Below are 26298 nucleotides of genomic sequence, written 5' to 3'. Positions count from 1 at the left end.
ATCTCCCATGGTCTTGTTTAGGCAGGATGAACATAATTAAAATGGCAATCTTGCCAAAAGCTATCTACAGATCAATGCAATCCCCATCAAAATACTAGCACAATACTTCACAGACCTTGAAAGAACAATATTCAACTTTATATGGAGAAACACAAGACCCAATAGCCAAAACAAGCCTGTACAATAAAGGAACTTCTGGAGGCATCACCATTCCTGACTTCAAGCTCTATTATAGAGATATAATTCTCAAAATAGTTTGGTATTGGCACAAAAATAGACAGGTAGACCAATGGAATCCAGTTGAAAACCCTGATATTAATCCACACACCTATGACCACTTAATTTAAATATATACAATGGAATGAAGAAAGCATCTAGAACAAATGGTGCTGGCATAACTGGATGCTGGCATGTAGAAGACTGCAGATAGATCCATGTCTATCACGATGCCTAAAACTTAAGTCCAAATGGATCAAAAAAGACCTCCATAGAAGGTATCATACTCCCTGGGGAGTAGAAATGGTATGGGATAGTTAGGGTGTTAGTGGGGGGCGGAGGAGGATAGGAGGGAGAGGGAACTGGGATTGACATGTAAAACAATCTTGTTTCTAAATTCAATAAAAAATTGAGAAAAAATGTTTCTGTTCTGAAGTAATTCAGATTATGTCTAGTTGACAGTTAAATCCAAGTATCACAAGGTATAGCATAAATATAGACAAGGCTTCATCTTTTAATTTTAATTCTAGTCAAGATGATTGGGTTACTGAAGGAAATATTTGGCAATAAATGTATGAGAAGTGGAAAAATAGATATTATAGTGATGTTCTTTTCAGTTAGAGGGACACTTCATATAGAATATGGAATGGTTGGAGCAAAAAATAAAAGTATATTTAAAATAATTTACTCAATCAGATAAAATGATTTTGGTCTATTTCCAGTAAAGTCTGTTACTCAGTACAAAATCAAAGGATAATAATAACAAAGGATAACAATAACAAAGCTAATTGTTTTTCTAGTTTCAAATATGTCACTTTTTGTGGGTTTTTCTTTGTGTGTATGTGTGTGGTTGGTAAGTATCTAAAAGTATAAAAATAGTGAAAATGTGAACCCTTCAGTGAAATTCACTGGCTCAGAATAACTATTATAATGAGATAGAAGTTCATTGACATTCATAGGGTTTGGTACTTGGCAACTGTTTTTTGAGTAGCTATATTAATTTAACTGTGGATGCTTGCATTGGCAAATTCATTACAATAAGTTAGTTGTTTAAAATCATTTTAAAACTTATCTCTACATTATCTATTTTCTTAACTCTAAATAGATTCTTCTGAGAAAGATACATTTGCAGCAGTTATCTAGCTTATTTTCAAGATAGTACATAGTTCATCAGCTCATGTATTTGATGAAATATTATCAATATAGCTAATTCTTAAAATATTTATAAAACTTCTTTAAAATTCTAAATCTACTTTCTACTTATAGGTCTTTTTGGCTGAATACACAGGACCTCTACTAATATACCTTCTTTTCTACTTGAGGAGCTCATACATATATGATGTGAAAGAGAGCTCTCAACGGCCTCGACACCCTGTGGTACAGTAAGTGACACATGGGAATACAAAGTGTGACAGATGCATCCTTAATTATGATGAGACTGCTTCTCCACAATTACATTGTCAAATAAAGGCACCAGAAGTTAAAGTTAATCTAACTTTTTTTTCATGGTGAGATTAGCATTTTATTAGAAATAAATGCCACCATGCTAGCACTACATTCCAGTCAAATTACAGAATTTCCCAAGTCTGATAATTTGTTATTAATTATAATGTACAATAATGAATATTTCCTTTATGCCAAGTAGGAATGTAGATACTGCCATCCGAGCAGCCACTATCTTGGCAAATCTTTCTACCATCCCTGTTAAGAGAGGTAAGCATGGGAACAAGAAAGGAAAATCCTATCCCATTCCATGAAGGGTGACCAGTCACAGTCTTTCTGTACTGGGCCCTGCCCACAGAGGCTCTGTCACCATCTCTGTTGCTGTGTCCAAGAAGCTGTTGTTAATGGCTGGTATTGATGACTACTAAAAATCAGCCAGGGGTTGCACTGCTAATCTGGGCAACTTTGCCAGGGCCACTATTGATGTCTTCAAGACCACCAACTATTTGACCACAGATCTCTGGAAAGAGACCAAATTCACCAAATCTCCTTATTATGAATTCACTGACCAACTGTGAAAATCAATTCCAGAGTCTCTGTTCAGAGGTGTCAAATTCCAGCTGTGATTACCACATACAGAAAAAATTAAAGTGAATTAAGTCTTTCAAATTATAATAAACTTGAGCAATCTTAAGTCATATTTCCTTAAATAAAGGAATTTCCTCAGCAAGTGACTACCATCCTAGTAAATACTGGCTGAAATTTCCACTGGGGGGAAAAAAGATTTAATTGTAGAACAATGAATTTTAGTTAATGATAAAAAAAACAATAGTTTGCATTTTTAATGTCATCAACAGCTAAGTGTTGATGGGGGAAGTACTTCTGTATATGTTTATCTTATTGATTGTTTAATAAAGTTCTGCTTGGCCAATGAAACGGCAAGTTAGGCAGGACCAGGGGTCAAAGAGGATTCTGGGAAATGTAGTGCAGAAGTGGTGATCCAGGCAGGAAGTGACATAGCAAGGAGACTCATATTTAAAGAAGGAGAAACAGGAAGTGTCTCTCTTTTCCCCTCCACTCCTTTTCCAATGGCACAATGTGATCCACCAGCAAGGAGGGATGCCAATAAGGCGTCTGATAAGATAAGTCTTATAAAATATATAGATTTATGATAATTAAGACTGAGCTAGCAGATGAGAATTCTAGTCATTGGTCAAGCAGCTTTGTACCTAATACAAGTCTCTCTGTGTATTCATTTGGGCCCTAACTCAGGCAGGCGGCTGGCATAAAGCACACATGTGGCAGTGGGGTTTAGCGGCTTTTGGCAGAAAGATTTATCATAACAAAGTGTACTTCACTTAGGGTTAGCAAACAATAGCAAACAACAATCAATAATTGCCAGGCAATTCAGCAAAAGGAAAACACACTTAAAACTATAAAGTTGATAGAAAAACTCACAATGTTACATAGGTAAATAAGAAAGACCTAACACTGGGGAAAGTTTTACAGGATATTTTATTAAATTTAAACCATGAATTAAGTAGTACTGAAATGTGATTGATTTTTTGTTAGTAATAGGACATGTATTAAAATATGCTATGATCTGGATGTTGGTGGCACATACCTTTAATCCCAGTACTCCAGAGATAGAGGCAGGTGTATCTCTCCGAGTTCAAGGCCAGCCTGGTCTCCAGAGTGAGTGCCAGGACAGGCTCCAAAGCTACACAGAGAAACCCTGTCTTAGAAAACCAAAATAATAATAATAATAATAATAATAATAATAATAATAGTAATAATAATAAATAAAATAAATTAGGCTATGTAACTGTGGTAGCTAGCCTTGTATGAAAATATTGCATTCTTTATTCTTCCTCCAGGTCTATTACCATGCTTCTCAGAAAACATGCATATTAAAAAAGGGGATATAATTATGCAAAATACTTTATTATATATTATAAAAGGAAAAACAAGAAAACTGAGCTCCCAAGTCCACGAATTACAAACATCCCAAGTGAATTAAGAAATAACACTGGGGTCCTCTGGACACTTTAGGAAAAATAACCAATTTAACCCTGACCTTTTCATTTCAGCATAGATGTTGAGCTACAGTCATGCTGAGGACTTCTTGTCCTGAATTTCCACTGCACTTCACACAACTTGTTCTACAATATCATTCTCAATTCTCATTCCCTCTGTCTTCTCAGTTAACTATATTCAAACATGGTGTCAAATTTTTCTCACTCAGAACAATCATTCCAATGACTTCCATATATCTTATTAGTTTGACTTGCTTTAAACAATTTCTTATTTTCAACTAATACTATGATCATTTTGATAACTTTTTCCCTCAATTGGTTTTAACTTCCACAATAGATGCAGTAAACTGTTGACATGGCATAACCTATAGGGCTCATTGAATATATATGGCTCATTGAAATAATTTGAATAGTTTGCTAGATGAACCCATCACATAGATGCTTATTTCACCTTGGGTAATTAATGGGTCATATTTCAACTAGTTAATCTGACAACTGTTCACATGAAAGTAATCTGTGATATAAAGTTGTTTAATACACTGCAGAAACATAATGTCTAATATAGTAATTCACAGAGGAACAACAAGAAATTGCTTCTCAGTAGTGACAGGCTTGTCAAGAATGCTTTGGAATTAAATCCTCTTCATTTTTCTTAAATTAAATAGAATGTCTAATTCATTTAGAGAGTGAGTTGAGGACCTTGGAAGGAGAAAGTAATGACACTTCTAACTTAAGGCTAATTTCTAGCCTATATTGAATATACAGCATAGCTTAGACGATGAATGACAGTGATTACTATTCTTAAACACAAACAGCATGTTTGATAATTCTTGGTAACAAATACATCTATACTGCATATTTTCCAAAGCACAAAAATATTGTTTCCACAAATAATTTCATTGAGCAATTATCTGAGATTGATGAAACATTTTGCATGATTCAAAGTCATGCCATCTCAAAATAACTCATTTAAGAATAAGAACGTGTTTCTGTTGATGTGTTAATCAGAAGAATCAAAGAAATTGCAAAATTAATACAAGCTGTTATGCTTGTCCTTGGATGCCTCAAACATCTTTAATTCAAGCTCATATTGCAGACTACAGCACAGACTTTGGACATAGTACTTGGAGTAAACCAGGTGGGATTGCCCTGGAAATCTAGTCCCTGAGGACCTGCTATCATTGTAATGGAAGCAAGTGAGTAAGATGCCCAGGGAGAAAAGCCATCAATAGTCAAATCCAGCTGCAAAACTTACAAACCACTTTCATGACCAGTTGGCAAAATTTACTCAAGTGCATATTAGTAGCACTTATATCTTGGGGAGTACCATCAGCCTACTAATTGGTCTGAAGGCCCAGAAAATAGGAGGGAATTTTGCCAGGCATTATAAACTGATACTTAGTAATTTGTCATGCTTACTTTATGTTTTATTTTCATTACTGTCACCATTATACCCAGTATATCTGTTTATTTTTTTAAAAAGCTCTTGCTCTGAAAAATGAAATAAATGTCTTAAATAGAAAAATGTCTTAAAATGTTTACTCCACCCAATTGCTTAAAGTATATTATTTTTGATCCATCTATATATTGAAGATTTTTAAGAACAATCAGTTTTTAAACATTTTTATATTTTACCTTACAATAAATTAGTTAAATATATTAGTATAGAATAAATCATTTTAATTATGTCCAGGGAAATTTGCCTCAACAAATCATTTGACATCTACTTTCAAAGTATAATTTATATAAAATCACATGAGGAGGAGCCTTAAACTACAAAGGAAAGAATCTTATGAAGAGACAAATGTGGCAATATGTGAGCTAGAGAAAACTAATTCAATAAAAGATGCTTTATGATAGCATAGAAAACGGAATTCAGACCTTCTCAATCTCATAGTAATTGCTAAAGGACAACCAAACAATTAAAATTAATTTTGAGTATTTCAAAATGTCAGCTGCGCTAAAAAAAAAATTGGTTATTTTTAAAGCTGTTCATTTTCTGCTTCAATCTCCAGGCAGTTTATTGTGAATACATTGTCAATTATTATTTTTGTTTCTCCTGCTAGCGCATATGGGTACAAAAAATTTATGATTGATATATTTTCAGTATCATCAGAAGTGAGCTTTGTACTAGTTTACTTTAGTTATTAAATAAAATTGGATTTTTTTTAGAAAAAGAAAACAAGTAAACAGCTAAGGTTAATTAACATTAAATAAGATGTCCTAAGTGAGACAATTGTGATATATACCTCAAAAATTAAAATATTTGCTAGAATCTATGAAGATATATAAAAGTATGGATACATACATGACATGTAAAAAGAAGTAACACTGCAGGCACAAGTATTTAATATGATAGAGAAGGGCAAGAAACTAGAGAGGAGTGGGTGTGGTAAAGCATGTGCTCAGCATAAAATATATACTTGTCAAGAAACTTAAAACATATCTAACCTTGTAGAAGTCTCATAATATGGTGTAAGCAGCTGTTCTTACTTATGGGGCTAAGGTCACATGATATGGCCTCAAGAAATATAATCAGGCTACTTAAAGGGGCTACAACACAACTGAAGCTGTGGCAATTTTATTGAGAGTAATCCCACTTTTTATGCCTTCATCTGAAACAGAATATAATGGCAATTACCAGAATTAGTAGAGTTGTAGTTGCCAGGATATGGTGAAGTTTGGAAGTCATACATGGTAAACAAGATTAATGTCTAAGACCAATTGTCCTGTCAAGATTCTCTGCTTCCTTCACTACTTCTCTTGGTCAAACAGAGAAATATAAAGTGGCCTGAACCTTTCACTTTTTGATGGAATGCATTGGTCTCTCAGGAACTGGAAGGCATGTCCTGTCCCAGGATCCTTTGACTCTAACCTGGAAATCCTATGAAGCATGCCTCTCAAGGAAGCTAGGTCAAGCCAATGCCATAGCTCCTTGCAATATGACAAGGAAGCTTCTGGAAAGTGATTTAGTTGTTAATTTCTTTATTTTTCAGCTTGGCTTGCTTCTGCCATTGTATCCACTACATCAGACACCTTCTGGAAACTTTATTTGTCCATAAAGTTTCTGCAGGACACAGTCCTACAAAAAACTTGATAAAGGTGAGATTTAAAATATATTTTAGTTTTTATTTTTACTGAGAAAAATAATAAATAATGATACACTGCATTATTGTGTTAGGGTTTCAATTCCTATTGGGTGGGTGTATCCCACTGTGACCCAAAGCAACTTGGGGAGAAAAGAGTTTAATTCACCTTCTCTTTGTAAGTCCATCTCGAAGGGAAGGCCTGGAGACAGGAACTGGAGCAGCAGAAGCCATGGAGGAATGCTGCTCGCTGTTTTGCTATGTCTGGTTTGTACAGCCTTCTATCTTATGCAGGAAGGACCACTTACACAGGAAAACCATCATCCATAACAGTCTGGGTTTAAACATCAGTCACTCATTAAGGAACTGTCATTCATGCTTGCCTACATTCAAATATTATAGAGGCATTTTATCAGTTCTGTTCCCTCTACCCAGATAGCTCTAGCTTTTGTCAAGTTGAAAACAAAGAACGGTAAACAGGACTATCTTCTCTATGATAGTCACCTTTTCCTTAAAATTAGGATTTCCTTCCTTAGTTGTGTTTGCATATATCAGAGATTTCCTATGGGGTTTATTTGAATATTAATCTTAGTTCATCTGTAGGGAAAGACTCTCTAGGAGCATAAGTTACAAGTATATCATGCATGGGAAAGTGTTCATTGTGTACATTGAGTCAGATTCCTTAAATCATTTTTGAAGAAACCCACATAGTAGCATGTGGTTATTATAGTTGCCAGAGTGATGCAGGAATCTGACATGTGAAAAAATGAAAATCAATAAGTGTCAAGAAACTATTAAGAAATGGGAAAATTTTCCAACAGTACATTAAAAATGGACATTAGGAAACACAATTCAAGTTTTTATTTAAAGTTCAATTGTACCTTATCTTTCTACTGAAAGTTTAATTTTAAAATGCTATACTCTTACAAAAAAATCTCCTTTCATGGAATATCTACAACACAGTTGTTTTATTTTTTCTATTGTTTCAATAACAGTCAATTCTATAATGGTTAGATAGTCTCCTTTGTGAACGATCAATTTGTAACAGTGTAGGAAGTGGGGCTTAACCTTTTTGACAAAATCTGGAACTTTCTTTTATAATCAATCAACATATGTTAGTATTAAAATTATTATGAACATTGTTTTATTTAGTGTTAATATTTGCTATAGATTATTTCTCTAGTTCATTAATATCTTGGTGAAATAAATCATTCTCAATAAATAATTGTAAAATTTAAACCTATATTTGAATGTTGTGTCAAATACTCATTAATATAAAAAACAAAAACATGGAACTAAGTATGTTTATTCAGTGCTGCTTAAAGGCTTTAAATTCTGGCTTATGAGGGGAAGAGGCATTCCATGTATTCAGTTTAGACAATTTATAAAAATATGTTGCAAAAACTAGTAGTCTTGTGGGAGAGGCTAGGTCCTGTGAGTCCATAACTGATCTGTGAGGCTCAGGAGTGTTTCAAGTCCATCATAGGCAGTCCACGATCTGTGAGGACATTCCTTCATTGTCTGTACCATGAGCAGAAAATGGCATCACACAGACTTCTTGCCTTCAGGCTCTTACGTTCCCAATGCCTCCAATTCAGAGATAGTCTCTAAGACTTAGAGGGCATGCTATAAATGTGCTGTTCAGAAATAAGCCAATCATGTCCTTGTGTCTCTAGCATTCATATTAAAAAGTAGCTTTTCTGAGTAAGGGCATAGCATTTGTCTAAGGGCAGAAACACAGGTGTTTAGAAATAAGCATTGCCCCATTACAATTTAGCTAAAATCTATATTAAATTCACCTGGAGGGCTGAAGAATTTCTAAGGTGCTGTTTTTTGACCAGGTATACAGTATCATGAATGAATTCCTATGACTGTTGGTTGATTCTGGAGAAAGGCAATCATTTTTTTGAGTTTGGTACCCACAGAGTGACAATAATTAATCTCTGTCATTCTCCAAAAAGAAAGAACAAAACAAACAAATGAAAACAAAAGGATATAGGCATGGGATGGGAAGGGGAGTGGCATGCAAAATAACATGTAATGTGTGTAGGAGAGAGATTACTAGCATGAGGGGATAAACTAAGCTGTTGCACTTCATACAGGTAAGAAATTTTCGAAGAACTAAGTCAATGAAAGTCATTTTGAAATACTAAATTATGCATGTAAATGTACAGGTATGTTAAAGTAATGTATTTTATATTGTATAATTTCTATAACTTCTATTTTGTCTTGTTTTATTTGTAGGGGTGTGCATTTTATTGGGGATTCACTTCTTGGATGGCTTATTATATTAATCACCCAAGATATACACCACCATGTACGTATGATTTCTTCTTAACTAACCCCATGCTAAATTATCAATATTCATGTTCAACTCTTTTGTTGGGGGTGGCATATTTCAAGACAGAGTTTCTCTGTGTGGCTTTGGAGCCTGTCCTGGAAATTACTCTGTATCCCAGGCTTGTCTTGAACTTACAGGTCTGTCTGCCTCTGCTTGTGAGTGCTGGGATTAAAGATTTGTGCCAAGACCACCTGGATCCATGTTCAACTCTTAGTTCCATAAAATTGAATATCTTCTACTTAAAAAATTAATAAAAATACCAATTTTCAATTTCTTCCATACCATAATTTATTAAATTTTCATGTAGGCTTATAAAACTAAATTTGGCAGATATGGATATTTTTTCTCTAGGAATATATATATATATATATATATATATATATATATATATATGCTTTATATATAAACATAGCAAAGTGATAAAAAAAGTTACAAAGAAAGTATAGCCACTGAGTTATTATGGTTGCTAAGAAAGGAACAATCAGTTTTCCCCAGGAGTGAATCAATCCCCTGATATTCTCCAAGTTGTCAGCCAAAAACACATGTGCATGCAAGTAGCACTAAATAAACCCTAGGCTATGTGTATATGTAAACATTCTAAACATACACACACATAGCATATCACATATATTTATTGCTATATAGTATATATTTTGTATACTATGTGTATTATTATTGTCTGTTACGATAAATCTTTCTGCCAAAGGCCGCCGAGCCCCACCGACACTTGTGCACTTTATGCCAGCCACCCTCCAGTGTTAGGGCCCAAATTGATACACAGAAACTTGTATTAGGTTCAAATGCTGCTTGGCCAATGACTAGGATTTCTCATCTGTTAGCTCAGTCTTAAGTATCATAAATCTGTATATTTTATAAGATTTATAGAGGATGCCTTTTGCTGGCACCCTCTCTTGCCAGTGGCTCATATCCCATCACTGGAGGAAGCGAAGCAGAAAGGGGACACTTCCTGTTTCTCCTTGCTTAAATATGAGTCTCCTTGCTATGTCACTTTTTCCTGGAACACCACTTCTCTACTACATTTCCTAGAATCCTCTTTGACTTCTAGTCCTTTCTAACTTGCTGTTTCATTTGTCAAACAGAACTTTTTTCAACAACCAAAAAGATCATACACAGAAATACTTCCCTCATCAATTGTCTTAGGATTTCTCTTGCTGTGAAGAGACACCATAAGAACAGTAATTCTTATAGAGGACAACCTTTAGTTGCATGGCTTAAAGTTCAGAGGTTTGTCCATTATCATGATGCAACAGGCCACATGCAGGCAGATATGGTGCTGGAGGCTGGAGATGTAGCTGACAGTTCTACATCTTTCATAGACTCCAGGAAGTCATCTGAGACACTGGGTGTGGCTTGAGCACAAATGAGACCTCAAAGCACACATCCACAGTGCCACACTTCCTCCAACAAAGTCATACCCCCTCCATCAAAGCCGTACATTCTAATAGTACCATTCCTTTGGGAAATGATATTTTTTTTCAAACCAGTACATTTCACTCCCTGGTTTCCAAAGGCTTTTAGCCATATCCTAGTGCAAAATACCTTCAGTTAAACATCTAAAGTCCCTACAGTCTATCACAGTTTCAACAATGTTTAAAATTCCAAAGTACAAATTCTGTTCTGAAATTCAAGTAAACTCTTACATGTAATCCACTATAAAATCTAAATACACACACACACACACACACACATCACATCACATACTTGCAACATATAATGGCACAGGGATATACATCACCATCACACAATGCAGGGAAGGGAGCATAGTAAGGAAATATTGTACCAAAGCAAGACCCCAAACCAGCTGGGTAAACTCCAAACTCTGCATGTTCATGTCTGATGTTAAAGTGTACCTCAGGTCCCCTACTCCTTTCAACTTTGTTGACTGGGGCAAAACTCTTTCTCTTGGGCTGGTCCCATTCCCTGGTAGCACCTTTGTTGGCAGGTATCCCACAACTGTAGTGTCCAGAACATCTGGAGTCTCCCAGGCAATCCAGTTTTCTCCACCCAAAGACCTCTTGTGATCTCTATTCACGGATAGCTCTAATATTTGCCTGGACTCAGCTGTTTTCCTTAATCAAAGAGAAACTTTCTGTAACCCCCTTTTCTCTGTCCTTAAAGCCAGCACCATGTGGGTAAAGCTGCCAAGTTCTGTTGCTTGCTGGTGCTGGAAAATGCCCTCCTCATTTAATTGTGCCTTCACCAACTTTGTGTTTTCCATGGATTATTTTTTCACTTCCTAAGCTTGGCTGGCCTTGAACTTTCTCTGTAGGCCAGGCTGGCCTCAAACTCAAAGCTGTTCCAGCCTCTGCCTTTGGAGTGCTGGAGTTAATGCTGTGCACCATCACACCTGGCTCTAAGTTTTTCTTTGATTCCTTATTACAAGCTTAAACTTTATTTAGGTGGGATATTCTGCTGAGGTCCCCACTCCCTTTTGTAGGGGAAGCTGTAGCCATGCCTGCTTAGGGGCTGGCTAAAGGTGTGCCTGACCATGCCGTGGTCAGGGTGATGTAGAGTGAGATTTGGCCAGGTGGCTGGTTTCGGTTTTGGTTTTGTTTTCGGCTTGCTGTACAGACTGCTGCCCCACCAGCTGGTGAGGTCGCTCTGTAAATAAGGCTTTTTCCCTATTAAAATCCCTTATATTTCTACCTGGCTCCATATTGGTAATTTCCCACATTACCCTTTATTCTATTTCTCAATCTGTTTTTCTCCTTGAACATAGGACGTAGCGTGATTCCATTCCCCAGTGCTCCTTTTCTCCTCAAAGTTTACATTCATAGTTTCCCACGTCAGTTTCCTCTTTTTCATTATAAATCTTCAATATAGTTACCACTAGCAACAATACCACAGGGTCTCTAATAGGCTATTTTGAGATTTCTTCTGCCAACTGAACTAATCCTCAGCACTTCACTTTAGCCTTAGGAGGACTCTTCATACAAGTGCAAAGGCAGCCACTTTCTGCACCAAAATATCACAGGAATGATCTCTAGGCAACATAATAAAATCTTTCTCCTCTGAAACCCCTGGAGACAGTATACCACAGTTCATATTTTTCTCAGCACCATTGTCTTTCAAGGCCCCACTAGTATGGCCCACTAAGCAGTGATTAAAGTATTCCACTGCTTTCTTAAACCAAAGTACCAAAGTCCTCACTGCTCAAACAGAAACATAGTTATGCTTATCACAACAATACCCCTGTCCCTGGAACCAATTTGTGCCTTATTCAGGGTTTTTATCACTGTGAAAAGAAATCATAAACATAGAAACTCTTATAAAGCTGTAATGTAATTGGTTGCCTTACTTTTCAGAGGTTCAGTCTATTATCATCTTGGTCATACATGGTGGCATGCAGGCAAACACGGTGCTGGAGTAGTAGCTGACAGTTCTACATCTAGCACAGGCAACACGAAGTGGTCTGAGACGCAGGGTATGGCTTGAACATAAATGATACCTCAAAGCACATCTCCAAAGTGACAAGAATTCCTCAAAAATTTCCTCATCTCTGAATAGTGCCACGAGTGCCACATCCTTTGAGGTCCTTTTTCTTTCAAACCACTGTGTGTGTGTGTGTGTGTGTGTGTGTGTGTGTGTGTGTGTGTGTGTGTATACCACTCTACAAGTAAATATATTTAAAATATAATAAAATATTAAAACACTTGTCTCTTGCCCTTGTACCTATGATGAATATGAAGCATTTACGACAATACAGACTAGAAAGCCCACTCAAATTTGTACAATTAAAAAATATGTATGAGAAGTACATGGTGAAATAAATACTGATTTCATTATATTGTTAAACAACAAAAATGATATTTCAAGTTGTTACTATTTGCTGCGATATATATATATATATACATATATACATATATATGTATATATATGATATCATATATATGCTGAAAATGAGAACTTAGCAAGATGAAGTCTGCTTTCAATGTGCTTATTAATACATATTAATTTTATGTTCCATTCACTTTCTAAATAGTATTAGAATACAAGAAGAAAAGTACAAAAGTAAACAAAAGAAATTTAAATATTTTATAGTTCAAATGTATAATATTATGAATTAAAATGCATTTAGAAATCTTTATAATTAGAGGACTGTTGGATCCCGGAATAATGTCTATACAATATCTTCAGTACAATGACTTAATAAAGGGGGATTGTTCATATCTCATCTGCTTTTTCTTCTTCACAGCTTTTGGAAACAGACAAATAACAGTATCTGCTATCAACTTTCTGGTATGTAATATATAGTATTTGTTACTGATGTTCTAAATATTGTAAGAAGTAACAACATGAAAAAGCCTCATTCAAGAGAATTTAAACATATATTGAAAATATCTATTTCATAGTGTATATATTTTGCACAAATACATATAAAGTGGAATAAACATAAACATCTTTGTGTAATTTACTCATTACTTGTCAAACATTCCTAAGAAATTCTGCAGTCAGATAATCAAAATTATTTGAAATATAGCAAACAGCAAAAAATTAGGATGCCTGATTCTTATCATCTAAACATTTATGAATTTACAAATATCTGAGAGTAATTATTTTCATAAGTCTAATAGATAGTTAACCAAAAATATTGTTACCAATTTATTAATTCATTACAAAGAAAGATTTAGTGCTGGATGTCATGAAAGTTATAGCAGGTTGCAACTAGTGTTCAGATGTCAACCCACCTGAGGAATGATTCTCTGATGGAGGTTAACACTGTCCAGCAAAGCTTACAGGATCATTGACTCTGGAAAATGTTGGTCACTTTTGCTGAAGCAGCTTGGTGTGTCCCCAGTACCTACATTGCAGTGTGTAATCTCATGTGACGTGTATATGTAATCTCGTGCTGCTTACATCTCAGTCTTTTGGGTGAATATATCTATGGATGGTCTGGAAGGTGGCCTTTTATTTCACTGTATAATTTTAATATGTAGAATATATACTAGGACTTGTGTCATAAGTAGATCTGTTGTCCCATGGAGGACTATAGACACTTAAAAGGCTGGTCTGTTCCTTTTGTTTAGACTAACTGTACACAATTAGCCACTTTTGCCTCTGAGCAAGTTCAAACTAGATTAAAGACATTTGTAAATAAATCATAAGTTTAAAACTTTATAAATATGCAGAAAGTCAGACTCACAGGTGTCTAACTAAGCATAATAAATAAAGCACCTCAAGAAAAGTATGCCAATTCTTTGCCTTCCAAGTTTAATTGATAAAAGACCTATGCCTCAAAGCTTATTTCACTGGGCACTATGCCCCCTTCTGATCACACAGTCTACTCTTGAAACCTTGGAACCCTAGTGTTGCCATGGTAAAGAGCTTGGCTCCTTGTGGCGTATCCTAGGAATATGCTTTTGACAAAGAAGAGGTAACTCTTGTAATTTTTTCATTGATTCAGCCTCCTATAAGATGACTGTTTATAGACTAGTGGAGAGGAAGATGGGAAGATTTAGAATTAGGACAGGAGAATTAGAATAGAGGCAGAAGAATAAAGAGAGATATTTGGAACAACATATGAAGAGAATTCATTTTCTTTCCAATATCCAAGTTCCTTTTGCTTCCTGTAGTGTATTACCTGAACCTTGAAGAGGACCTTGGAACCGAACTCCAAAGGCCCTGGATGATTTAGCATATTTTTGATTTAGTTAGTGGCACATAGTATTTAACCAGGGACTGGCTATTTCTAAATTGTTCTCACAATCCTTTTCTTCCCCATCATTCCAGGTAAGCAAAAATATTTATTCATTGAATTATATACTGTTTGATACTAGCACATAAAATTCTTTATTTAATAAATCAGTCCAGTAAAATATTTATATGTTTATAGTAGTTTTACTCCTGTGAAAATTAATGGTGGAGTTTATGCTATAAGTGACTGCATTTGCATATAGTAGGATAACTGTATTTGCTCTATAAATATCACTTGTTTAGAATTTCTTAAAAATGATTAAGTACATTAAAACATTTAATTTTCATGTGTCTACATGGTCCAGGCAGAATATCTTTGTGGCTTCATTTTTGGAATGTTTTTATGACTATGAACCACTTAGAAAATTTTGGCAGAGGAATAATTAGTTCATGAAAAAAACAAACTTATATTTCAACTCTTGGGCTCTCTTGCTGTTTTAGTGTTTCACCTCTAATAATTGCTCTGATATTTCTTCTTCCTCACACTGTACTTCTTTGCTGTTTGTACCATGTTTACAATCTCATTTTGCCGTGATTTTCACCACTTCCATCACACACAGTTTTTGATTCATTCCATTTTTCCAATGTGCTGTAGCCATGTAATAATTTTCCCCACTAACCAAATATGAAAGACACATACAAAAATTAATATTTAAAGTTAATTGTAAGTTTATATATAACCATCTTATAGTCAATACATAATAAAACATAAGTAAAAGTCTAATAACTTGAAACATGCAACTGATTTGTTTTTGTATTCACTCATCTGCTGATTATTCATGATAAATATGCATTCATCAATGCTATCTGACATACAATCTTGGGAAAAAATTAGTAAAGTACAGGAAGCTAATGCACATTCATGCAATGATTGTAACAGTAATAGAGTGCGTACAACTGTTGTAGAGAGCAACATGGTGACTATAATTTCACATTTCTGACCATGTGACTATTTTCTATTTCAATTATGTAATGATTCAATGACTTTGTGATAACTGAGATCTTTTATGTTTAAAGACTTGAATAAGGTGGATTTCCAACAGAAAAGAGCACCTTTGCTTTTAAACAAAGATAATCTTAGAGATATTTTATAATCATTCCTAAAAGTAAAAAAAAAAATGAATATAGTTTTACTTAGCATCAAATGAAAGACTGCAAATGAGACATAGGTCTTCATTAACCTCTTGCAAGTAATAACTATGGGGAAAGTGAAAACATAATTGGTGACCTAGGGGATACTTAACAATGACCCATGTTTGCAGGGCAGATTTAAATTTTGCAAAAATTTTTACTCAGATCCATTTTAGGTAAGAGATAACATTATAGGATATAAAACTTGAAGATCTGATCAAGGTTGAATTTATCTTCTAAATCCAGAAGACCTACGTAATTGGACATGTCAAAGATGATATATTATTCATAAAATTGAATAAACGTGTGAGATTATTTCATTTTTATATGAATGATGCATGTGTGTTTGATTTGTGAAGAAATTACAACTCATTTTAAGATCAGATAATTGTAAATTATGTTTCAGTGAACTAACAAAACATAGTGCAGTTAGTTATTATGAAGGATGATCAAAGGGAAAATAATGGTATTTATTCAATAATGTCTATTTCAATCATAAACATATTCCTCAATTGCAGGTGTTATTTTTTTCTCATAAAGTTTTGTTTGCAAACGTTTATATTTCTTTATTACTTTAGGTACTAGTGAGTCTAAAAAAGAAAATGTTGTTTAAAGTTGATATGTGCTTCTGTTGTGATATAGAATAGACCATTACCTGGTAAAAACAATATTCAAAGGATGCTTAATGGTATCACAGTTGTTTCTTGACCACTCAGAGAAGGATTGCCCATTGCATTACTATCTACTCTAATTGTCTTTTGCTCCCTATCCCTTCTTTCTACTGAAATTTTGATACATAGAACCTTAAGAAAAATCTTGTAAGTTACACAAAATGTTCACAAAATGTATTTGAAGTTTAGGCCGAAGATTTCACTATATGGATATTGTAGTCTATGAAGTATCTTATTACCTGCTTTTCCAAACTTTAAATATAAATTTAATCTTTAAATGTGTACAAGAATCACACTTGAAGGGGAAAAAAGTAGATATGACTCAGAAAAATAATGTATAGATATGAGAATTGCTCTTCTTGCAAAGCTGACATCTATTTCTATCTGCTCTAAATATTTTAATACACTGTGTATTCATCTTTTTGTATTTTCAGTAGTCTTCATTCTCTAAAACCAACCTGATTTGAAGCTACAAATTAAAGGAAAGAGTCAAAATTCCAAAACACACTGCTTTGCATAGATAACAATAAATTTTTAAATCCCATTTCAACTCCACCTTAGCTTTCATTCTTTAAAGGCATCTATGGTTTGCCAGTCTTTTCAACAAGCAGCATTTCATTAACAAAGAATTTTTTCCTTAAATTCTAGTTTCTTCAGTGACTAACAAACTAGAAAGAAAACAAAACTTCAGGGAGGTTTACTCAGTCTTCAAATAGCTCATAACTCTAGATTTGCTCTGTCTCTAATATCAACATTCGTTATCTGTTCAGTTAAATTTTCTCACCTTGTTATCATAAAATGCAAATATTCTTGGAAAGGAAAGCTGTTTGTAGTATATTTTCCTGTAAAACACAGAAGAGCCTCAAGCATAAAAAGGTAAGATTTGATTAGGCAAGAGGATATGTAAATTCATATATCACAGCTTGTAATATAAGCAGAGAGCTGGAGATTAATGGGCATAAGCCAGAAAGACCAGAAATTAGCTTTTCGAAATTTGATATGTACTTATGTAGCAAAATCTAAGAACAAGCCTGTGCCTTCATCTTCAGGGTATGCTATGATTTGAATAAATGCATTTTTTACTGGTTTTCCTTGCTGAACTCTAATTTAAAGTTTAAATATCAGTGATTTGTTTTGTAATCCCTTCTCAAATGCCCTGAAAAAACTACTATTGCTTTATTGCATATGGCTCTATGCATATAGTTCATACAAACCAATGATTTCAATTGGATTTAGTCTTTCCTTATGAAAAAATTTAAATAAACTGTTGAAAAATTATAAATAAAAGTAGATATTATATTTATGCCTTTTAATTTATTGAAATTACTGTTTTATAAAAACTCATTAATAAGCCGGGCATTGGTGGCACATGCCTTTAATCCCAGACCTCAGGAGGCAGAGGCAGGTGGATCTCTGTGAGTTCAAGGCCAGCCTGGTCTTCAGAGCGAGTGCCAGGATAGGCTCCAAAGCTACACAGAGAAACCCTGTCTCGAAAAACCAAAAAAAAAAAAAGCAAAACAAAACAAAACAAAAAAACTCACTAATAGATAAAGTCATAATTTAAATCAAGAATTCTCAGCCTTCCTAATACTATAACATTTTGATACAGTTCCTCATGCTGTGTTGATCCCCAACCATAAAATTATTTTGTTGCTACTTCATAACTGTTATCTCGCTACTGTTAGGAAACATAATGCAATTATTATCTTATATTCAAGATATCTGATATGCCACAACAAAAAGGGTCATGATCCACAGATTGGGAACCACCGATTTAAATTCAAATCAATAACTACTATGTGAACATAAAACCTTTATTTTTTTAGGCTACATAATATTAAAGTCAATGAGGATAAAAGTCTCACAAGTCACTTTTGGGTCACCACTTATTCTACAGTCAGTGCATGTTACCTCCCATCTGCCTTCTCAAAAGTCAATATATGGCATTAAAGACTCATAATAATAATTTATGAAAATTCTATGGATTTACAAGTAGTTAAAATATTATAAAAACTGTGGTAATGAGGTAGATTATAGGAGCAAAAATGGGGATAAAGAGATGGCTCAGTCATTAAATGCTAGGCTCACAACCAAAAATATAAAAAACAAAAATGGAAATTTTAAATCATTCATTAAGTTCCAAAATGGAACACCATCTAAAAATTGAATGACCAAAATTTGATCTCCAATAGTCAAACCAAATAAAACAAATTCATACAGTTGAGTAGGATTTAATTTATATCATGTAATTGAAATACTATATGAAACTTATTTAAAATCATTTTTAAATTCATTTTCAATAGTAAAATTTCATTGGCTAATCATTTTTTATAAAAAACAAACCACTTTTAAAAAATTTTATTGAAGCATTGCATGTTAATGGATTATCTACAAATTAAACTATATACTAACAGGTTTGAAAACTACAAGTAAATAAACTAGGAATTGTAAAAATAGAATTTTAAGAGCATATTAATCTAAATTATCAGAAAAGTCATTTACGAATATTGAAAGTAGAATACTGACCTTAGCTATCAAAAGCATTTGATTTTCAAAGGAACATGCATGCAATAGCATGTAAAGTTGAAGCTAAATCCTTCAAATCAGCATAATTAACAAATTTCATACATAAAATATCCTATAGTATATATATAAAGAAAATGTTCTAGTAATTTGAATATGATGGTAAAAGAAACAAACTACAATTATTTTTGCAATCCTCATTGTTTTTATGAAGAAAATATATCAAAATCTGAACAAATCAGTGAACACTGAAAGTCATTAGTAGATTTTATATTTCAATTTAATTATCACAATGGATTCCCTTCCTATTTCTCAGTGTCAACATTAGATATAATATACATTATCTGGCATTAATTATTCATCATATTAAGCAATATCAAGCAAAATGTGAGGGCAGTTCAAATGACAAGGCAGAATGTTGTGATTCCTACAAGTTTCTTTAGATTACACTGTAAGGGTAAGTGTTTTATGTGAAAGATGGAATAATCTTCCTAAAAAAGATTGAAAGAATTAACTCTCATTGACTTCAAGTCTTGTCTAAAGAATTTTTGGATTTTTGTTTTTACAGATAAAATTACCTCCAGGAACTAAAGAAATTACTCAACATGGGTTTTTTTTATAAGAAAAAACATCCATCATATCATCTAAAAGTCATTTTCATCTTCATTTGTTTGGAGTTTGTTGATTGCCATTTCTCAATTTTTCTTTTCCTAAGTCCCTTCTTTGACAATGACAATGTTTTAGTGACGAAGGCATAATACTGAGCAGCAAACAAAGGATGTCTCTATTATAACAATTCTGTATTGTATGCTATTCAGTTCCTAATTCATATTCATTCATAAAGCAACTGAATAAAATAGTAGAGTACATAAATAATATTCTACCATTATTAAGTCAAATAATGAACTTAGCATTAAGTAACAAAGGGGTAAAATACCTAATGAGGATTTAACAACTCACAAAATAGTAATTATCAAATTTACTTTAAAATCAATTCAAATGTAAACTTCTTCAAAATTTCCACTTACTAGCCATAATAGTCACACTGACTTCATTTAGAGAATATAACATGTATTATTATCTAAGGCTATTTAAATTGTTTTAGCCTTTCTTCATCTTTAGCTACATTATCTGCTACTTATGAATCCAAACTGCTCACCATGTACTTGGTTATGCTTCATTTGCTGTATTTGACATTATTGTAAACATGAATAATGAAAATGAGACATTACCATGCTATGCCCTGGATACTGTGCTGTATTTTAATCAGTCACAAACTGAGCTGAAGCTCACTGAGCATCGAACTGTGATCCTTGCACTAAAAACATTGTTCTTGTGTTAATGAACTGAGAGTGTATACTCTTATGAAGTCTGTTTTTATCAACATATATAATAATTTCAGGATAAAACAAAAACCACCAAGAAAACATGATGAAAGCAGATAGCACTGATAAATTAATACAGATATTTGAACCTAGTTGTCAACATAGTGAAGTCTAACTTCAGAATTTCTATCTCTCTGTAACTAATTACTGGTGGATAAATATAAGACCACAGTATAAGCTTCTAGTTTTGGAAAATTCTCTCTCTTTTGCCGGGGTGGGGGGAGCAGGGATGGGGTTTTGAGGCAGGGGTTCTCTGTGTCTTTGGAAGCTGTCCTGGAACTAGCTCTTATATACCAGGCCTGTCTCAAACTCATAGAGATCTGCCTGCCTCTACCTCACAAGTGCTGGGATTAAAGGCTTGGAGCACCACCGCCCAGTGGAACATTCCCTCTTGTTAATTGAAAAGCTGTAATATATCTTACAGATTTGTGAAGCTGGAAATCATTTCATCAATACAATATTGGCTCATCCCAATCACACAGGTTGGTTCTTTTATATTCATGCATCTCTTCCAAGGTTTTTCATACGTAATACAGTTACACAAACTGCAGACCTAGAAATATGTCAGATAGGCTGCCAACTGATGCATTCCTTGCTACTGACAAAGGTTAGAAGGAAAGATGAAGGTAATCTTTCAAAAATTAATTTCATCTTTTGAAATTTTTATACTTATAGACCGTGTAATGTTTTCACATAATTATCCATTCCCACCTTCTGAATACTCCCAAGATCTTACATCACATCTTCCCCCAAACTTCTTGTCCTTCTTTTACAATTTTTGTTCTGTTTATCTTTTCTAGTGTAGTTTCCTGTAGATTGCAATATAGAAAGAGGATGCTGATATTTAGTAAGGATGATTGGGGCATGTCTGAAGTATCAGGATTTCAAGGAAATCTAGATAATAGAGAACGTTTAGCCATTGCCTTGGCATGGATGTCCCTGTTTGCACTGGATCTGTGCTGTCTTAGATCTTTACTGCTCTTCTTATACAATGCTGGTCCGAGTTTGGGTTATAGCTGCCTTCTCATGGAAGGCGATCAGCACTCTAAACTTTCTAATGTCACATTTTCTTGAAGACATGATAGATATTTGTCCATCCCAGATATGGCATCATGACAAACCAAAAAGATCTTTTCACTCAATTCTGTCTTGAGAACACAATTTATTGGGGTAACAAGCAGGCACATGAGTAAGGGTTTCTTACAGGACAATGTGTGACTCAAAGCAGAAGAATCAGTAAAAAGCCCACTCCAGAACATATGAACTCAAAACTCTTCAGTCCTGGATATCCCTGCACAATTTGAAGGGTCTTCTGTCCCCAGAAATTGTTCAACGTTTCTGTCATCTTGTGGAGGAGCCTTGGGAGATTGAATATTTCTTGAGTCTAATGGACATCCTTCTGTCTCTAACAAGGACAATTTTCAATTCAGAGGAAATAGCTACATTGTACATGCGAACAAGGCCTCCTTAGTAACATGTATATTTTACATTTAGTTTACATTTATTACTTGTAGTATTAACTATATTTAAACTACATTAAGTATATTAACTAAAATTACATATAATTGAACATGCCAAAGTACCCTGCCCATCAATATTGAATACCAGCATATCACTAGTGAATAGTTACACATTTTTACTTCTCATACCACCAGGAATATATTCTGTGTTATCTCAGTATAATACAGTGCTTACTGCAGGCTCCTCAGAATGTTCCTCAACTCAAAAAACAGCATTTTAATGTCTGATTCACTGGAAATACTTGGTGAGAAATTTTTTATGGTGTGTTTTCTGCAATGCAGATGTTGAGACGAGGAAGAAGGTTCATTCCTTTTTTTCCCCAGGGAGTGATTTTATACAGATGGAGAAAAATGACATGAAAATTGACTTTAATAAATATCTAAATAAATGTTTCCAATGACCATATGCAGCATTCTAAATCTGGAATGAAGAATAAATATTGTACTGAAAAATTATGAATTCAAAATGCTAATCAAAGACTATGTTAATACTAATAAAAACAATACATAATCTTGTTCTTGGTCTCTATTTTGAAACAAAAAATTCTCAGAAGGCATGCTTAGAGTTGATTCTTCTGAATGGGTTAACAGTAAATGAAGTCTTGCAGTCTTAAGAGCAATCTATATAATGCAATGGTGCACCATTTCCTGTTTAAAACATTTTAATATCCAGCGAATGGATAAATGCCCACTCAGTAATGTGCTTACTCAATAAGCATGAGGAGTGATTTTTAATTAATGGCACATACATTAAAAGTTAGAGGTGGTGATACATACCTTTAAATTCAGTCTTGGCGAGACTGGGACAGGAAGATTCTTGGTATTTCTGGCCATAGAAACTTTTCAAATTGGCAAACTCCAAGTTCAGGAAGAGAACCCATCTCAAGAAATAAAATTGAGAGTGATAGACATATGAAGAAAATTTGAAACACACACACACACACACACACACACACACACACACACACACACACACACAATTCCTATATTCCTTTAGTAGAAAATCAATGATAATAAGTATAACTTGGGAAAGCAATTATCGAGAATGTATAAAATTAGTACTACCTACACTTGCCTATTATTATAACCAACAACAACGATATACATTTAAACATCATTGCCAATATTATTATGTTTTGTTTATAAGATATGGTAATCATTTAATATTCAAATAGTAAACATGAATGTGGGGTTATGAACAATTGATTAATGTTCAATGCCCAGGGGCTAAATATTCATTAATTAGAGGTTTATCCCAGATTATCTCATGTGTATCTTTTACCTGTCTTGGTAACTTACCTTAGAAGTAATCCTAAAACCTTTCTCTTCACTATTCTAAGGGCCTTACACAATATGTTTGCATAAATGTTCTAAGATAGAGATTCTCAACTTTCTTAATGCCAACCCTTTAATACAGTTAGTTCCCCATGTTGTGGGAGCCCCCAACCATAAATTATTTTGGTTGCTACTTCATAACTGTAATTTTGCTACTGTTATGAATCATAACATACAAGCATTTGTGTTTTCTGACAGCGCATTAAGTGACCCCTGTGATAGGGTCACTCAACACAAACTCGACAGGTTGAGAGCTACTATTTTAAGAGAACCAGCTATATAGGGTCTTCTTTGTCATAAAGAGCAATAATGAGATCTGCATGCTATTTCATATATTTTTAATCTTGATATTTCAACCATAGTTATATTTTTGGACATAGCACACTGACATTTTATTATGACTTTACAGTTGTAACTAAATGAGATTGGATGATTTGTTTTCTGATTAAATTTTGCTGCAGAGAATAAAACAGTAATTTTCTAATTCATATTTTCTTTTACAAGTGTCACAGCTCAAAGTTCAACATGAAATCATTACAAATTTAATTTCCACAATGTTCTGTGGAAATATTTACTTGAAAAAAATTAATGAAATTCAAGTGATGATGTGCTAAATATAATGAAAGTTGTAAATAACATTTTTGATTCCTTAGCCAAAATAATTTGTGTGGCATTTCTCAATATTAACTATACTGATTCAGGATAACTGTCAAGATACTTTTAGATTCATTTTATATAAATGACATCCTTATACAATTCCCTTTTGATATTCACTAATTAACAGTGAGGTATAAGGTATTTATAATCTCAAACAATTATTCTTTGGCACTAAAAGAAGATGTAAAAACCATGGAATTAGCAAATCATTTTTTATAATTTATGAATATAACATTGTTATAGGTGTTGTGTTATGCAGAATAATTATTACATGTCATTTAATTCTTTAAATAATTGTTTAGACTTTTGCATCCCACAATTTTACAGCAACATAGATGTAGAAATATTTAAAAACTGAGAGATATTCCTTCTGAGTCAAAATGTTATAGCATTCGAAACTATGGATCTTCTCGGATATTTATGAAATAGTTTGCTATGAATAGATGACATTTCATGTGTTAGATGATTGTACTCAAGAGCTTGCTAATACTTGATAAGTGTATTATATCATTTACAAATTATAATTGACATTTTTTCTCTTTCTTAAAAGGGAGCAATGCCTGTTTCCCAAGTCCAAATTATAACCCCTTTACATGGCTGTTTTTCCTGGTTTCCTGTCCTAACTACACTTATGAGGTATGGTGTTTACATGAGCAAATTACTGAACTGTACTCTCTCTATATATATAATGAATGCACAGCTTTGAGCTTTAAATATATTTTATGCAATATGCAGAATGATATTTTCTAAGATATTGACAGTTATATTAATTTTACATAAATATATGTACACTTAAGGAATTTGTAAACTCTATATAGCATAGCATGGATACATTAGAATTTTGAGAAATGCAAACATTTTAAAACAATGCTCTTTTCTATTATGAATAACATGATTATTTGTGACTATGGCTTTCATATAAAAGTTACATTATAATTTCTTTGTAGCCATCAATTTTATAATGTTTTGAGCTTTTAAATTACTTAAGAACACAAGTTATTTAATATCTACATGAAGCACAGGTGTCTGTTAACGTTGCGATTTTATATTAACAGATTGGATCCTGGATTAGTTTCACAGTCATGACACAAACACTTCCAGGTAATCTTAATATTTGTGACAGTTAATCAACATAAGAATAACTTTAGGAGAAATTACATCTGAGAATGAATTACTCTCCCACTAATGTAGAACTACTTGCAATAATATATTACATATACATTTTCATTTTGATAGAGTTTTTTATTATTTAAGTACTGAAACATTATCTCTTATTATGCATATTATAAATAACATTTAATTCGAGTTTGACAATACAATGGAAGTATAATATTGATTTGTAGTTCCCTTAAAACTACCTTTTCTGTGTGTATACATCTGTAAATGGTGGTCAGGAGAATGCTGATTGCAAACTTTTGAAAAGTTCATGTTTTAATGTAAAAAGGAAAGTTGGATCACCTGAGTGAGAAAGAAATATATGTAATACCAATGCCATTGATTGTTCTATTCATCAGTTATGAGTTATAATTAATTGGTATGTATACATACATACAATCTGTGTAAATATGTATATATATATAAGTTTATTGAAAACGTGATTTGTTTTTGGAAATTTAGTGAGAAGGAATTATATAAGGAGTTTTATAGATTTTTTAAAAATTTTATCCTTCAAGTAATTTTTGTGAATGTATTATTCTAAACAACAAATAGGGAATTATGCAGCATTTGGGAAATATTTCTCTTATAAATTATTTTTATTTTTTAAATATTACTCATTTTTTCATTACAGTAATATAGCAATGTAATATTTTTCTCTTTCAGTTGGCATTTTTACAATTTTAATGAGTATCCAGATGTCTTTGTGGGCACGGAAGAAACATAAGATATATAAGAAGAAATTCAACTTATATGTGCATAGGAAATCAGCAATAATTCCATTCATATTATAAGGAAATGTAGCTATTCTCATCTAAGCATGAAGAACAGCATAAAAACTCACTAATAAAGCTTTAGGAAAATATGTTCAACTATTACAATACAACAGTTGATTTGCACCAATATTTTTGATAAAAGAAAATAATGATGCAACTTAGCTAAAGTTCCATTATGAACTAGGGGTAATAAAAGCAGGAGATAAACTAGGCATGATGAATCATGCTGAATACAGCACACTAAAACTTCAATCACAAGGTCTGCAATGAGTGTGAATCCATACTAGGCTATAATGGAAAGCCCATCT

At 33.3% G+C, this 26298-nt stretch overlaps 1 protein-coding gene across 1 annotated transcript in view; it reads left to right on the top strand.

Annotated features, from left to right (window-relative positions):
• Nucleotides 1-26008, top strand: part of Tecrl (trans-2,3-enoyl-CoA reductase like) — a 67988-nt gene extending 41980 nt beyond the window's left edge. Inside the window, exons 5-12 of the mRNA XM_027390974.2 lie at nucleotides 1483-1598; nucleotides 6692-6797; nucleotides 9026-9098; nucleotides 13339-13382; nucleotides 20972-21029; nucleotides 24610-24695; nucleotides 25115-25160; nucleotides 25881-26008. Coding sequence (XP_027246775.1) covers nucleotides 1483-1598; nucleotides 6692-6797; nucleotides 9026-9098; nucleotides 13339-13382; nucleotides 20972-21029; nucleotides 24610-24695; nucleotides 25115-25160; nucleotides 25881-26008 — 657 coding nt within the window. The remainder of the gene's footprint in view (nucleotides 1-1482; nucleotides 1599-6691; nucleotides 6798-9025; nucleotides 9099-13338; nucleotides 13383-20971; nucleotides 21030-24609; nucleotides 24696-25114; nucleotides 25161-25880) is intronic.
• Nucleotides 26009-26298: the final 290 nt, after the last annotated feature.

Source organism: Cricetulus griseus (genome assembly GCF_003668045.3).
Source record: "Cricetulus griseus strain 17A/GY chromosome 1 unlocalized genomic scaffold, alternate assembly CriGri-PICRH-1.0 chr1_1, whole genome shotgun sequence".
Classification (NCBI taxonomy): domain Eukaryota; kingdom Metazoa; phylum Chordata; class Mammalia; order Rodentia; family Cricetidae; genus Cricetulus; species Cricetulus griseus.
This window is presented reverse-complemented; position numbering and strand designations above follow the sequence as displayed.